Source organism: Pezoporus flaviventris, unplaced genomic scaffold (genome assembly GCF_033815535.1).
Source record: "Pezoporus flaviventris isolate CSIRO_AGI_PZ_B2104156 unplaced genomic scaffold, CSIRO_AGI_Pfla_v1 ptg000013l, whole genome shotgun sequence".
NCBI classification, from domain to species: domain Eukaryota; kingdom Metazoa; phylum Chordata; class Aves; order Psittaciformes; family Psittacidae; genus Pezoporus; species Pezoporus flaviventris.
Genome location: NW_026892561.1, coordinates 36,990,289 through 37,005,525, shown reverse-complemented (window position 1 = coordinate 37,005,525; position 15,237 = coordinate 36,990,289). Strand labels below are relative to the sequence as shown.

Below are 15,237 nucleotides of genomic sequence, written 5' to 3'. Positions count from 1 at the left end.
ATCTCAAAAGCCCCAGCAGCACCCTCTGTTTGGAGATGTGGGTGGGAAAGTACTTTTCCTGAGGAATTTTTGCATTTTAGATTTTTGTTCTGACTTTTAATAAGGCTGATTACCGAGTCTTAAAAGCTTTTCTGCCAACAACCTGGGGAGGGCTGCATTTTCTTCTGCAGCTGGCAAAGTCAAAAGCTCAAAGACTTCCATCAGTGGAATAATAGCTACATAAACATAAAATGCTTGCCAGTGGCTTAAGATGCCAGACCAATGCGTGAACATGAGCATAAGCGGTTTAGAACCTAATCAGGCTATAGGTAACCAAGCAAAAGAAAAACATTTAGAATTGCTTAGGCTTAGTTATATGATGAGGGCTAAAAGCAATAAATCTTGTGATTATGGAAAGGAGAAAGATCTCGCCACAATATCCATATGTACACCTACCTGTAGAAATTCTAAAACATGGACAACCGATATCAAGCACTTATGCTTAGTATTTAAGGCATTTACCCTTTTTAAATTTTAAAAAGTTTTAAGTTTTAAATTCTGACGTTCAAAAATATTTAAAGTAAAAAAAAAAAATACCCCCTCAAAAAAAGACAAAGAAAAAAAAACAAAAAAACAAAACAAACCCAACCAAACCAAAAAAACAAAAAAACCCCCACAGATAATGCTACTAAAATGATAGGTCAAAACTTAAGAACTGTATGTTATAGTCAATCTAAACAGAAGTCCTGTATGAGGACATTTGTTTCAAAGCATTCAAAAACAGGCTGTAGAGACTGAGGCTTTCCTGAGCATAGATGCAATGACTCAGGTAAGACTTGCTTCCTGTCCCATAGCTCAATACTGTTTTGTATACTATATGTATCTGCTTTGGATAGGAAAAGTTAATAGCCCCTGAACCTAGGATTTCAGCAGGTATGCCAGCGAGGTTGTACAACATTTTAAAACAAGTTTAACCTGAGAACCAGCACTACGGAAGTTTTATCTGCTCTACTAAAATGGTCTGGACCCTGCCAAGATGCTACTGCTGGCCCTTATTTTATCCAGGGATGAGCTGGTTTGGGGAATTCAATAAATTTATTCTTAAAAATGCAACCCTTTTCCCCACACTCCTTATCTGAAATATTATGCTGTACCAGTGTACAATAATTGATGTAGGAGTTAGCTGGCACATTAATAAGATGCACCTTGCCACAATTTCCCAGTGAAACCACCTATTTTCTTAACTGCTTCATGCTCTTTTATATTTCCACTTCCTTTTAACCTCCTTTATGTTTAATTCTATATGAATAAATTATTGAAGAATAATCAGTTCATTTAATTTGATGCATTTGCTCTCTTGGCTACCATGGAAAATATTCTGTAACAAAATGCCACTGGATCTAGAATTAAGTTTTCTTAATACAAGCTGAGAATACAAATAAAGCTAAAGGAAGTAAGATGGAAGTATGTCAAAGCCTAAGTAAAGGGAGACAAATCTGAATTCAAGAACTGAACAAGGAAGAATATGAAGACTACTGTCAAAAAACCACAAACTGAATTAAGCAATATATTAAGACTTCACACATACACTGACTTTCAGAACGTTTTTGCTGGAAGATTATGATCTCTGAAGCAAGATAAAAAGCAAGTAACAGCACACATACAGAGCTCTCATGGCTATTACTTTTTTTTAAACCATTATATTAACTGATCTAAAAGAAATTTTATTTTTAATATATTTTACATATAAACATACATTTGTTAAGTTCAATAATGAATAACTGTCTAAAAATCCAAATACAAAAATACAAGTCTGCAGAAGAAACACACTAGCAATACTATGAGAAATATGATTACCTGACATAGAGGGATCTCTTCTGGCTGGTTCTCAAAGATCCTGATCCTGAACTAATGCTACTGTTCATCATCTGTTCCCGTAAATCATGTATTTTAGCTTCAAAACGACTGTATTCTGCAAGAAAGGGAGGCATTGAAATTAATTTTCCTTGAACTTCAGCAATTAAATTAACTGAGATAAAATTTGAAATAATTGTGATTAGACAAAGCAAATAAACAAGCAAACTACACTTCAAAATTTTGTGGGTTTAATCTATAGGTTACAGTAACTATTTTTTTTCTAATTAAGACAACCATTTCTACCAATATCATTTTTATAGTAATAAAGACTGATACAGCTAAAGTTTAACCCCTGACAAAAAGAAAACTTCAAAACATACATGTGAAATGCATAAACTTATAATAAAGAACTATATATTTGAAATTTTAAAGAAATGGAAATGAAAAGTGTCTGTACTCTAAAATTACCGGACTTGAATTACATAAAGAATTTAGCACTACAAGGCGGGAAATAAGCAGAACATCTTCTGAATAATACAATGTTTCCATTGGAGCTGAGCAAAGGAAAAAAAAAAAATCCAGAATTCTCACATAAATTTCAATCCACTTCTAAACAGCACTAGCGATTCTAACTCCCTCTCAAGAATTATGTACAATGTTAATCCTGGAAAAACGGATTGTGCTCTTAAACAGCACTGTGTATCTTTACAACTAAGCTAAATGCATTTGATTTTAGTTACAAAGACAGGCAAGTAAAATAATAACAGCTTCTTCAGGACAACCGTTTCCTGAAGTGAGGTACTTACATGTTGTCAGCATAAAATATGAACTCACAACAAGTTAGTTTTTCCTTCAGTTGAATAGTTTGGACTTCAGGATCAACAGATCCACTTGTAAAACCTTCCTAGTTAAAAGAAACGTTCTGCAGCCACCACCTTTGCCAGTAGACCACGTGATGCCAGATTAGAACAAGTCAACACTAGGAGAGCCAGGGTGTGTGCGGCAGGCAGCTGCTGAACTGGGTACTCTGCTGCTCGTCCTAGCTGCACCTTTATTCCCTGTCCGCATCAATTCACACAGGAAATGCAAGCCAGGGGTTTAAAATGCAAAAAAATCACTGAAGATTCCTTCAACACTTATCTAAATACTATGACTGATTTATCGTATTGCATTCTGCGGCATTTTCTCCCCACAAACTCAAACAGTGAGCACAAGCTAACCACAGAAGAAAAAAAAAAAACAAAAAAAATTGTTACAGAAGAATATTCTGTGAACCAGTTTCTGGTTATCACTTCATCATGGTTACTAATGAATCTGATGCTCAAGCACTAGCAACTATTATTAAGCCTGTCCAGAACATGGCAATATTCACAGTGTCTTTAACAACCTTGAGTTTTGTCCTCGAAAACCAAAGGCTGTTAGTTCTTAAGACAGCATGAGTGCATGTTAACAAAGTCCAGATCAAGTAATTTACCAGCAGTAAATCAGACTGATGAGGTTGGTTAACAAGAGAAACAAAAACTATTTCCACCAGTACCAGTGTTACCACTAATAGCAAAAGAATTTAAGTAACAGGATGGTAACCTAAGAGGAATATGAAAAAATTACATCTTTTAGAAAACAATATACTTCAGGGAAAGGACCCAGATGCAGAGAGAGAAGCATACTCCTGCTGTGCTACTGCTGTACTGCATGGCCTTAGCCAAGTCACTTCATTTTACTCATTATACCTGAGAAATTATCTCTTAAGCCTCCCATCTGTTTCTTGGGTGTTCTGGAAGATCGAAGCTGTCAAATTCAAACATACTGTACGAATGGTAGCTGAGATTTCTGACATAAGTGATTCCCTCTCTTCCCCTCCTCTCCCTCCCTGTGAAAGGAAACCAAGTATTGAAAACATCAGATAACCCAAGATTTTTCTAGTGCTACAGCCTGTTCAGTACTGAAAATACCTGCAGCTCTTTGCAACAGATACTGGAAAAGACCACAAATTTCTGTTAAGAAAGTACCATGTGTCAAATGTTGAAAGAATCGATACCCTCCTATGTAGCATGTAGTACATAAGAGAGTTAACAGGGAAGGCTATTCCTTACTATCACTTAGCTCTATCCTAGATATCATCTTTGGGTTGCTGGTCTTGCAGTCTCCTGGAGTAATTTAATTTTTCACATCAGAACTCCTAGAAAGTAAGTCCCGAATGAGTGGCAGGGACTTCTGTAGGAGTAAAAAGGAGAATAATTTCTACATAGAGGCTCCTGCCACACCAATAAAGCGAAAAGGAAACTAATGGGCTGGGGTTGAGAAGGCTCTATGTTCAAAAAGAAGGGGTGCCAAGAGATTTCATATTTAGGAAAAGCTTAAACACTCTGTGCAGATGGAATATGGTGTACAGCAAGCTAAAAATTTGAGTTATATTCCTCTTACAGAAGGTTCTGGGAGGAACAGCATGGATAGAAATCTCAAAATTATTTGGGCTGAAAACCAGTTGGGATTTTGAGCTCTGCTGATCTGTCTCGGAGAGGTTGTATTTCTATCTGTAATTCAGAACTGTCTTCAGCACCTTCAATCTCTTATTAAATTGATGCCATCTGGTAGTTTATGAAATGTAGAAAAGTAGATGCAAGACAGCAGTCAGAAGATGGTCCACAGCTGCTCCCTCTTACATGCTGTAAAAGAGGGGACCATCAATAGCCAACAGCTGGTAGCAAGACTGCAGACTCCTATCTGAGATATGTGTGTATCAAATGAAATCCAAACAAAATGCAAATTTGTAACTACCTACACACCTGTTTTTAATCAATCCCTGAAGTGATACCTTACTACTTATTAAACAAAAGGAAACAAAACAAAACAAAAAGGCAGCAAATTGAAAAGAAGTAGCATCAAATTTACACTAATGGAAGACTTTATATAAACTGATATACCAGACAGAGATGACTCTGTAGGAAACCCTCTTAGATAAAATAACATAAAAGCAGAAGTACTGGATAAAAACAAAAGCACAATCTTAGCTTAACACTTGCCTCTGACTGGAAAGCAAGTATTCAGGGATTTAGGGATGAGCACTGGGCAAGCAGAGAGTGATACCTCACCTTCATGTACTCTCATATTCTCCAACATTTTCAATGTTTACAGAATTCCACTGTATACCTAAATTACCTATTTCATTCAGCTTATCCTCACAACATTCTCCCAAATGCTGGAGAATGGTTTTCTTTATAATTCCATTATTTCTCATGGGAAATACATAATCACAGAATCATAGAATAGTAAGGGCTGAAAAGGACCTTAAGATCATCAAGTTCCAACCCCCCTGCCATGGGCAGGGATACCTCACACTAAACCATGTCGCCTAAGGCTCTGTCCAACCCGGCCTTGAACACTGCCAGGGATGGAGCATTCACAACTTCCCTGGGCAACGTATTCCAGTGCCTCACCACCCTCACAGTAAAGAACTTCTTCCTTGTATCTAAACTTCCCCTTTTTAAGTTTGAACCCACTACCCCTTGTTCTACCACTACAGTCCCTAATCAAGAGTCCCTCTCAAGCATCCTTGTAATATTACATATATATGTGTATGACAAAATTGATTTTATTTTTATCCCCTAAAATACAGTGAACTGCACAATAAACTCCCAACATGGCTAAGTGTGACAAAACCATACAATGTACATATAAATATAAAACTTTCAACATTCCAGAAATTGGGAGCTGGAACAGACACAGCAAGCAAGATAAAAAGGGCACTCTTTCTTTGCTAAGAGCTAATGAAGAGCTTGGCTGAGAAGAGAAAAATGATTGATCTCTGATATAATACCATTAGGGTAACTAAACAAAGGACAAAAGCTATTTAAATGAAAAAGCAAAACTGTCTTTAACCCAAATGGACTAGGCTGGTACAAATATGTCTCCAATTTCCGCAGCCATTCAAAACACCGAGATTCTGAAACAGTATTTAAATAAAAACAATGGTGGCACAAGAAACATCCCCCTGTACATCCTATGAAATTAAAAACAAGACTGAACCACACAATCCAAACCCTCAATCCTTTCACGTAATAATTTAACCAGGATCTGAAACCTGATGTATATGCAACAGCAATGAACAGGACTTAACTCATGATCTCTTCTGGTGTCCTGAATTTTAGGAAAGCCACTAATATTATACATCAAACAAAGGGTAACATGCAGCAAGACTAACATGAAATGCAATGAAGTAATAACATAAGAATTAACAGCCTTTCTTCTTGGCTAGAATGTTCTCAAAGTTTCCAGTAAGTTTAGGAGCAGGGAGGGAGTGGTACTTGCTATCACAACACAGAGCTTGAGGAAGCACAAGCATCTGCTGCTTCAATTCACGGCACTTACCCAACAGTGCCCCACCATTGCCAAAGGGAAAGAAAAAAGAAAAAGCCTACTCAGGTTTACATATAATCAGTTTTTAAGAACATTGGATGGATACATCTGGGATCAAGTTTAAACTTTAGAATTATACTGGATAAGCAGATGGTGCAAAACTAGACTAAATTAACTCAATTTCATGTCTGTATGTACTGCACAGCAAAAAAAAAAAAAAGAAAAAAGAAAAAAAAAGGGAGAAGAGAGAAAAAAAAGGGGTAGGGTGGGAATTAGGAAATCCTAGAAGATTACTCCGCTCCCGAAGTCCTAAAGTGATTTTACCTAGAAAACTGTAGTGTTTTCAATGTCAATGTTTAACAGAAATTAAACCTTCAGAGAAAGGATCTGACCAGTGAAACATTCCTGGACTATCTGGTGGGTAACAAGAGGCTACATGGCGAGTAGTCTGCACAGGCAGGGGAAGAGAAAAAGAGGTTGCAATGAAAATTATTTTGGTCTGGAACACATTCTAGAAAATGGGGTAAAAGAATAGAAGACTATGACAAGGAATAGAAAATTAAGCTAACAGCACAGAAGGAAAAGCAATTCAAGGAAGCATAGATGTGCATACAGGGAACAGATGGCAGCACAGCACTGAGAATCTGAGAATCTTACATATATTGAACCCACGAAGAGCTGAAAAAGTTCACTTTAATTAAAAAAGTATGCCCCTTGCTTCCCTCTTCCCATCTGTCTGTGGAAAGCCCTTCTTTTAGCAGGGCCCACTGGATCTGTCAAAGCAGGATTCCTATGATAAATTTTATATAACTACAGATTTATAGTCCTTTCTCCACTCTCAGAATATTCAATTTTCCTTTTCACGGTGCCAACGACATGAGAAATGGTAGCGAGTTAGGATGGCCACCACCACACTGATCTTGTATTAACCTTCCAGTGGTTTTCAGTTCTAAGCTTCTGAGGCAGGACTACGACAGCATGTAGATGACTGAAACTGTATTTATGAGTCTAATCATGTACCACTACCTGGTATTCGATAAATTCGTAAGTACTATTTAGTTTTGCATACCTTTCCTTGTTCCAGACTGTACTATAAATTTAAGTTAGCAGAAGAGGCTGTGGAGTTTAGCATATGTAGTACTACCACTCAAAGACACGAGCAAAGAGGTTACCTATTAAAATGCATGGACCACAATAAAAGCACCATAAATTATTTTTGAGGAGGTATCTGGCTTCAATGCTTGTCATTTTATATTAACAAGACCTGAGAGAGACCACAATGTATTCCACATGCTATTGGTGGCTTTCATGCATTCTTAATGTCTAATGAGCTTGTACTCCATTAATCACCTGAAAGACTAGGCCGATGGTATTTCAAAACAGATTAGAAAAACTGCATTTGTACTTAGTTAAGAACACCTCCTGCAGAGCCTGCAAAAATCAGAGAGACTGGATCCAGTCACTGCTGAAGTGAATTCACCAAAACTATTGTTGAAGATTTACCACACATTCACATCTTGTAAAAGGCTGCACTACTCAGACAGACAAGCAATTTTATTAATTATGTTAGAGAGCAGAAGTGAGGTTTTAAAGGATTAAAACATGTATAAGCCGCCTTATAGCATCTATCAGGACTATATATATAGCAGAACCCTTCTTCTAATCTTAATGGGCATGATTTTAAAGATACTTTAACTGACTAATCTGGATTACTTGCAAATGAGTAGAACCAGGTACAAGCACACAGGAACAAAGGTTTGGAAGACTAAAGACCACATATTCCAAAGCAGGATTTTTTTATAATAAATTTTCATTTTATGAAATTGGGATATATTTCTCTTTTAAACTACCTTTGTTTTTCAGCTACCCTCTTGATACAAAACAAACACTGAAAACTAAGTATTGCAAAAGCATTATTGGCTTTGTGCTACCCCAGCTGGACTTCCACCAATAGAAGATTTACAATATATTTCAAGACAAATGCTCAGAAAATAATCTTAGCTTATACACATGAAAGTAATACTATTTCCCAGGGCTTAGTTATCTCTTATTTAAATTCCAACAGAAAACACTGCATAGATGAAGTGTCAGTAACAGAAAAATTGGCCAAATACTGGCCACTGAAAGGTGAGCTCTAACAAAGCATTGGTTTTTTTATTTTTTCCCCTTTGACTCACTTGTTTTAAAGACAAGAAAAAAAAAAACCAACAAACAATTACAAAGCTGTCATACTTGGATCTTATTTTCAGTAGATGGATGCATTCCTTCAAAATAAAAAATACATGAAAATCAACCTAAAAATCTGGCTAACAACATAAGAGTAGTTTTGATTGACCTATAAATCTTGAATACATTTTGTGACAGAAACCCCTTATTTCCTTTAATAAAACCAAAAGAAAAAATGTGTGCTAACTACCTATATGAACAATGTAAGTTCAGAAGCAGAGGTTTTACCAAAAATACCTTGAAATCTTCTCTTGGAAAGACCCACACTGATCCACCCAATCACCTAAGAACTTGGAGTTAATCTCATCACTTAACTGTCTTACTACTGTTTTAGAAATGAAATGGATACATAGAGATGGATTTGAGCTGAATTACAAAGAGAGTATCAGTGTAGATTCTAAACTCTAAATAACAGGCAGCTAATAACTCACAAGAAAAGAGACTGCTGCAGTAGTTAAAATTATAATTTTATTTTTTGTATATCAAGCGGATCCTTGAGAAAAAAAAGTGATGCTACTTTTCTGAATTTTGCCCTTGCTTTGGGGGAAGGGCATGGTGACCAGTGACACACATCATCAGCCTGCTTAATTTTTCAAGCCCCTCCAAGAGCAGGTGACACAATTAAGTATGAAATTAACTGCAATTACAAACACATTAATTGCCCCATTCTGATCTTGTAGATTATAAGGAAAAAAAAAACAAACGTTCAATACACAAAATCATTCTCCATCCAAACTCAACCAAATATGGTTTTAGATTTATAATGTATTTATCTGGCTGTTTTTCTTATTTTTAAACACTTAAATGCACTCAAGCTATAACACAGTTATGTAGCCTACTGGCACCACATACCCTTTCAGAACAGCATAACCTAACTTTCAAGGAATTCTGAATTTTGAGGTAACAATCTTAGTATGTCATCCTCAAAACACATAAGAAAGTTTCAGATGACCTCTGTAGGGGACATAACAATGGAAAGTGCAATGTGAAATGAAGGGAGGGCCCTCTAAGTGCTGTACACCTCTAGATAGCCCTATACTTCCCCCTTGCTGCTTCTCTCCTCACTACAGCCTCTTCAAGCCCTGAGACTCCCATGTTCCTCTACCTCTGCTATGTAGCATGATCATAATTCTAACCATCTCTGAATCCCCACTCCAAGAAGATACACATACATCCAAATTGCCTAGAGCTTCCTCTCATTCTTCCACACTCATACACAAATTTTCCTTGCTACTCTACACCTGTAGAAAACTCAAAAGAAGACAGCAGTGTGGCACTGAGGTGTCTCTGCAACAAAAAAATGAAATGGGTCAGGAACTTCTACAAACGAAAATGGCTCATCAAAATGCTTTTGTGCACTGAAGCAACATCACTTTCTTTAAAACTGCTGCAGGTCATGGTACTTCATTTCCAGTGGAACTCACAATAAAGCAAAATCCATTTTTATTAATGAATGTTGTCTTGAAAGGAGATAGAAATTTGTATTACAAGTGAGGGAATAAGGAAAAGCTTCCAAATGAAGAAGAAAATGAGAACAATATCCCTACTTCCCCACTACACTTCTAAAGGATAACTCCAAGACTTCCCAAACTTCTGCTGTTCACATACCACAGACCCCTCTTCTGCAGCATCCAGCCCTAGCAGGTTCAAACCCACTGATCTGTGCAACTAGGGAGATTTTATATACACATGTGTGTGCGTATATGTAATATAAAAGGATGTACAAGTACAACCCAACTGGTGACTCAACAGTTTATAAAAGCACATCCTAGGTAAGCTGCAAGATAAAGCACAGAATCTACAAGAAGAAAACGCAGTCAGTTGACTACAGCTGTGACACTGCTGTACCAAAGTGGTACCTGATGCGTGAGTCACTTTTGTAAACAGGAAAATACTTTCACATTCCCTAGTTGGCTTTTAGATATCCCAAAAGGTGCTGGTAAACTGTTGTAATATGATTCAGTACAGTAGGAAAATTTTATAAGACATCTCTCAAATTTACTGAAAACTGCTGCACAATAAATGAATGCCCAGATAGGCATTTTTAGAAATGAGATTACATCTGTTTTCACCCAGTTCTGTAACTAAGGAACATTTCTGAGATTTAAGGGAAAAAGTCAGCAGTTATGTAATTTGAGCTGAGATATAATACAAGCAGTATCATTCAACCATATCAGCCTATCCCAAATCCAGCAACCAGTGTTTCATAAACCATGGATTTGAAGAGACAGATACTGAAAATTCAACCCTTTCCATGACAGTAGTTTTGCCAAGATTAATTTTTCTACAGCCTACTCAGACTTTTCTATGAAAGAACTGCTTGCAAAAATCCTCTTTTCCCAAAAATCTGAGGAGAAAGACAAATGGGTAATTTCTAATAGATCTAATGTGGTAGGATATGAAAACATAAATTAGCATTCCCCACCATATCCATGAACATACAAACCATCATATACAATTAAAGGGAGTGAAGTGAATTGGTCCCAAGTGTCTTCCAAATGTTCCTATCATACTTAATCTATTCACATGGTTATAATGAACTCTGATGGATGTCTAGAATCTCCTTGGTCTGTCCTAGCTGTCAGCATCTGTTACAAATCCTGCTGGATTTGTAAATGCAAATAAAATATGCGTACAATAAGCAGTTGTAACTGATGTCATCTATCTTTACAAAGACATTTGAGAAACACCAATGACAATCAACGATGTTATGAACTCTTCATTTTAATACTTGTTGATGCTTTTTTGAACACCATGAACAAAAAGTGAAGATAATTTTATATATATATGTGTGTATAATTTCCCAACTTAAATGATTCAAGTGAGAGGAATCACACAGAATCACAGAATGGTTTGGGTTGGAAGAAACTTTAGAGATGATCCAGTTTCAACCCCCTGCCACAGACAGACACACCTTCTACCAGAATAGGTTGCTCAAAGCCCCATCCAACCTGGCCTTGAACACTTCCAGGGATGAGGCATCCACAGCTTCTCTGGTCAACCTGTTCCAGTGTCTTACCGCTCTCACGACGAAGAACTTTTCCCTGATTCTAAAATCTAAATCTCCCTTTTCTCTTTAAACGCATTTAAACAGAACTGCCCTACACCTACATGTCCTTGTAAAGTCCCTCTCCAGCTTTCTTGCAGTCCTGAAAGAAGGTTGCAGCTGGAATTCCATTCACTGTCTTTTTATGAGCAGTAAGAAAAAGGCAACCAGAGATGTCAAAGTCAGGTATCAGTAACTAGAGCTCTCTGAGGTAGGTTGGCCATGTGTCAGTTCATATTTTGCCTCCAAACTAGAATGGATCTCCATCTCCTAGTTACACCTTTGCCTCACAGAATACTTCAAAAGGGTAGAGTAAGCCCTAGCATGCTTCCAATATCTGTGACTGGAGATTTGAAACACTATTTCAGACAGTCATGCAGACCAAGCATCTTAAAAAAAAAAAAAAAAAAAAAAAAAAATCAAAAATTCTTTCTTTGTTTAATATGTCAGATGTCTGCCCATAATGTAGAATAATTCAACTAACATCTCCCTCATGCATCCTCCCAAATGGGCCCTATAATTCTTTGAGAACTGCATGCCCAGTACAGCTCAAATGCACACAGTCTTGTACTGAATGCTTCAGTAATCATGAAGGGATGAGTACAGCTTTAGGTTTGAAGTCTATAAATGACAAGTCATTGAGAAATTGCTAACAGGCAGCGTATGCTGCTCTGGGCAAATCTCTGTGCAATGACTCAAAATCTCATCAGTAAGTCAAGCACCTCAATACATGTTTTAAGAAAATAAGTTATCTACTTGGACAAGCGGTAATGAAGAAAGCTGTTATTTCCAATGCAGAAAGAAAAGCAGCCATCCAAAATGCTTAGTTCTCTTATTCCGAGAGGAAAAAAAATGTTCTTTCAGAGCATGAAGGGATTCTTTTCTTTTTAAAGAATTTTCTGAATCCCAGAAAAGATGGTCTGAAAAAATGCTGCTTTTGCATGAAGCTCAGATATGTTTTTGGCAAGAAAAAACAACAACAAAAAAAAACAAAACAGAAAATAAAAAAAAAAACACACTCCACTTGTATTCTCAGATATATTCTACCACAGAAACATCTGTTCTGCTACCAGCAGCCATGTCTCAATGGACATTCCTGGCAGAAGAAGCGGTGACCAAGAATGCCCTCCCTGAACAAAAAAGTGGCCAGATGCTCAGAAGGCCAGGTCATAGGCAAATAAAAGCACAAGTTTTACTTCTAACTAAGGTGAGGGATCCCTGCACAAGAAGCAAGGTGTAATGATTTGACCTACATGTTACAACACTAAAGAGCTAAGCAGAGGACAGGCCAAGTGTATCAACAGAAATATCGGACAATTCTGATACAAAGCCAAAGCAAATACTCCAGAAACAATGCTGATCTTACCATTCTTTCTAAAAGAAAGTCTCAGAGTGAGCACTCGTAGAAAATGAATCCCGGAACAAGAGCAATCTACAGATTCAACATGTGAACAGGATGCACACCCTCAAGACAATAGATATCAAGCAACATGGCTGGCTGTGGGAATTGACCATGAACCAGACACAAAGGAAGCAGCTGGCCTAAGTCAGTGAAGATGTATGATATTGATGCAAGTGGGTAGGGAGAAGAAGGGAATGTGAAAGTTGATGTTTCAAAGACTTGGAAAGGAAAGGATAGAAGAAACAGAAGAGAAGAAATAAAGAATGAAGAACAAGTGCACTGTAGTCAACTACCTAACAATTTCAATTAAATTCAGCAGTCCTGCTCAGTGTCCAATCCTGATAAACACGCTTACTCCTTACCAGTACTGTTAAACAAAAGGTTTAAGCAGACACGTCACTGCAAGGAAGATTTGGTGATGGGCCATTCATTTTAGCAAAATCAGTGAAGCTGTTGATCATCACAGTTCATAATAAGACATCAAAAATATTATATAAACAATAATATATTGGTTTACAGACTCAAGGTGAGCACATGATTTTAGGCTACTGAATTTTTAAAATTTCAAAGGCGCTGTAGAAATACAAGAGGACAAACAGGTGTATTGTGATGATGTAGTTTTACTTAGTTTCTGCAGAACACACAAGTATGGTTAATCGGCATCAGCTGCAGTCTAATCTGGACAGAAGAAATCGCTGGATAAACAGAAATACAAGCTCAATATTAAAACAGAAGAATGAAAACCTGACAGTCTCCTTAGATCACCTAATTCAACTCAACAGAGAAGGAATGAGTCTTTTATCCTTCTACCACTAAGGAAAATACAGGTTGAAGGCAATTATGAAAAACAGAAGTAACAATGTGGTATTTCTACTAAGTTCTGGATTTACTAGCCTAATTTTCATGTTATGACAGTGTTAACATTTACTGAAGAAATCAAAATGCTGAACACCATTAGAGCAAGAAATGTATCGTGTTGCACTAACACTTACACATGCTCCTACCTGGTTGCTTGCAATTACGCTAACACGTATGTGTCCATCTCCTGCATTATTTGTTTCTTCTCTCCCCGAAAGAGGCTTTAGGTGGGGTGAGAGGACAGCTTATCTTTTAAAGATATTATCTTTTGCGTTTCAAATTGCAGAAGTGAACTTGAACATAAGGCAACACTTACCTTCCGGACGGTACTGAGCTACAATTGTTACTGCTTGGCCTGCATTCTTCAGGGCTGCTGCTGCCTGTTCATGTGTTGCTGCTTTTAGATCTACTCCATTTACCTACAGGTAACACAATAAAGCTCTTTATCAAAGTAATAATTTCTGTTTATCATCACAGAACAGACTCATGAATAAAAACAAACAACTGGATGCAAACTAGTTTCATGCCATGTGAGTTTTCCCTGTTTCCAATATTACTGATCCTTACTGAAATGAAAAGTCAATAAATCCATTCTCACATATATACCCATCTGTTAAGAAATACTGTAACTGACATAGCATATAACTTAATGCAATTGTATTTGCTAGGCCAATTTTCTTCTTGTTTAAGACCCTTTTCTTTCTTTTAAAGGAGACACAGCGAAAGTTACTTGTGATGGCAAAAAGGTGAGGTGAACAGGGCTTCAGTGATCTCTTTAGTCAAAAAGTGTGCCTACAGACCACTGTGTTTAACATCCAGTGGCAGACCACGCCCTCCATGGTGTGGAGGTCTAGCTTTGTTTTCAATGCAGCACATTTAAAAATAGCATCAGAAAAAAAAGAAGATGTGTGTCACACTTTAGACCAAAAGCATTTTTCATAGTTCAAACTAAAATAATACCAGCATTTTAGTAACAGCAGAGCCAAAATTTAAGAGGAAAAAAACAAATCCTCCTAAATAACTACCAAATTACAATGCAGTTGTCCAAAGAAATTATTCTCCATAAATTAAGTAATTTCAAAAACACACTGGCAAAATCTTTACGACCTTCAGTACCAATACAGAAAAAAGCCCTTAGGCAGGTATGAGATGGATCTATTTAAGACTAACGGGAAGTCTGGCAGTTACTCCAAGAAGCACCCAATTTTAGACACTACTGCAAAGTGTCTCCAATCTCAGTAGAAGGCTTATTTCTGAAGCCCACATTATTTGAATTTAGATACACACACACCTCAGCTACAGACATACAGATATGTTAATGTCTTCACTGAATAGCATCACTGAGTATCTACAAAAATGCTATTTTAATCGGGTTACAGATGAGAAACTGAGGCAGTCTAAAGCCCTCAGATACTTTGGAAGTACACTGACATCTGTTCCATTTTCTCAAATTTAGCTCAGTTAATGGTATTCTTTGAATATAAATAATTAAATGGCATTAATAACCAGGGAG

The 15,237-nt window shown here is 37.0% G+C and overlaps 1 protein-coding gene across 32 annotated transcripts in view; it reads right to left on the bottom strand.

Annotated features, from left to right (window-relative positions):
• DLG1 (discs large MAGUK scaffold protein 1) overlaps positions 1-15,237 on the bottom strand; it is a 164,229-nt gene that overhangs the window by 29,407 nt on the left and 119,585 nt on the right. For 31 of the 32 annotated variants that reach the window (XR_009743243.1, XM_061452840.1, XM_061452844.1 and 28 more), the window contains 2 exons: positions 14,041-14,143; positions 1,837-1,951 (listed from right to left, as the gene is read on the bottom strand). Coding sequence is in view for 31 of the 32 variants with exons in the window: in XM_061452840.1 (XP_061308824.1) it covers positions 1,837-1,951; positions 14,041-14,143 (218 nt within the window). In the remaining variant the exon portion in view is untranslated. Of the gene's footprint in view, positions 1-1,836; positions 1,952-2,642; positions 2,889-14,040; positions 14,144-15,237 lie in introns of those variants that run through there. The other variant, XM_061452866.1, reaches the window with a different exon arrangement.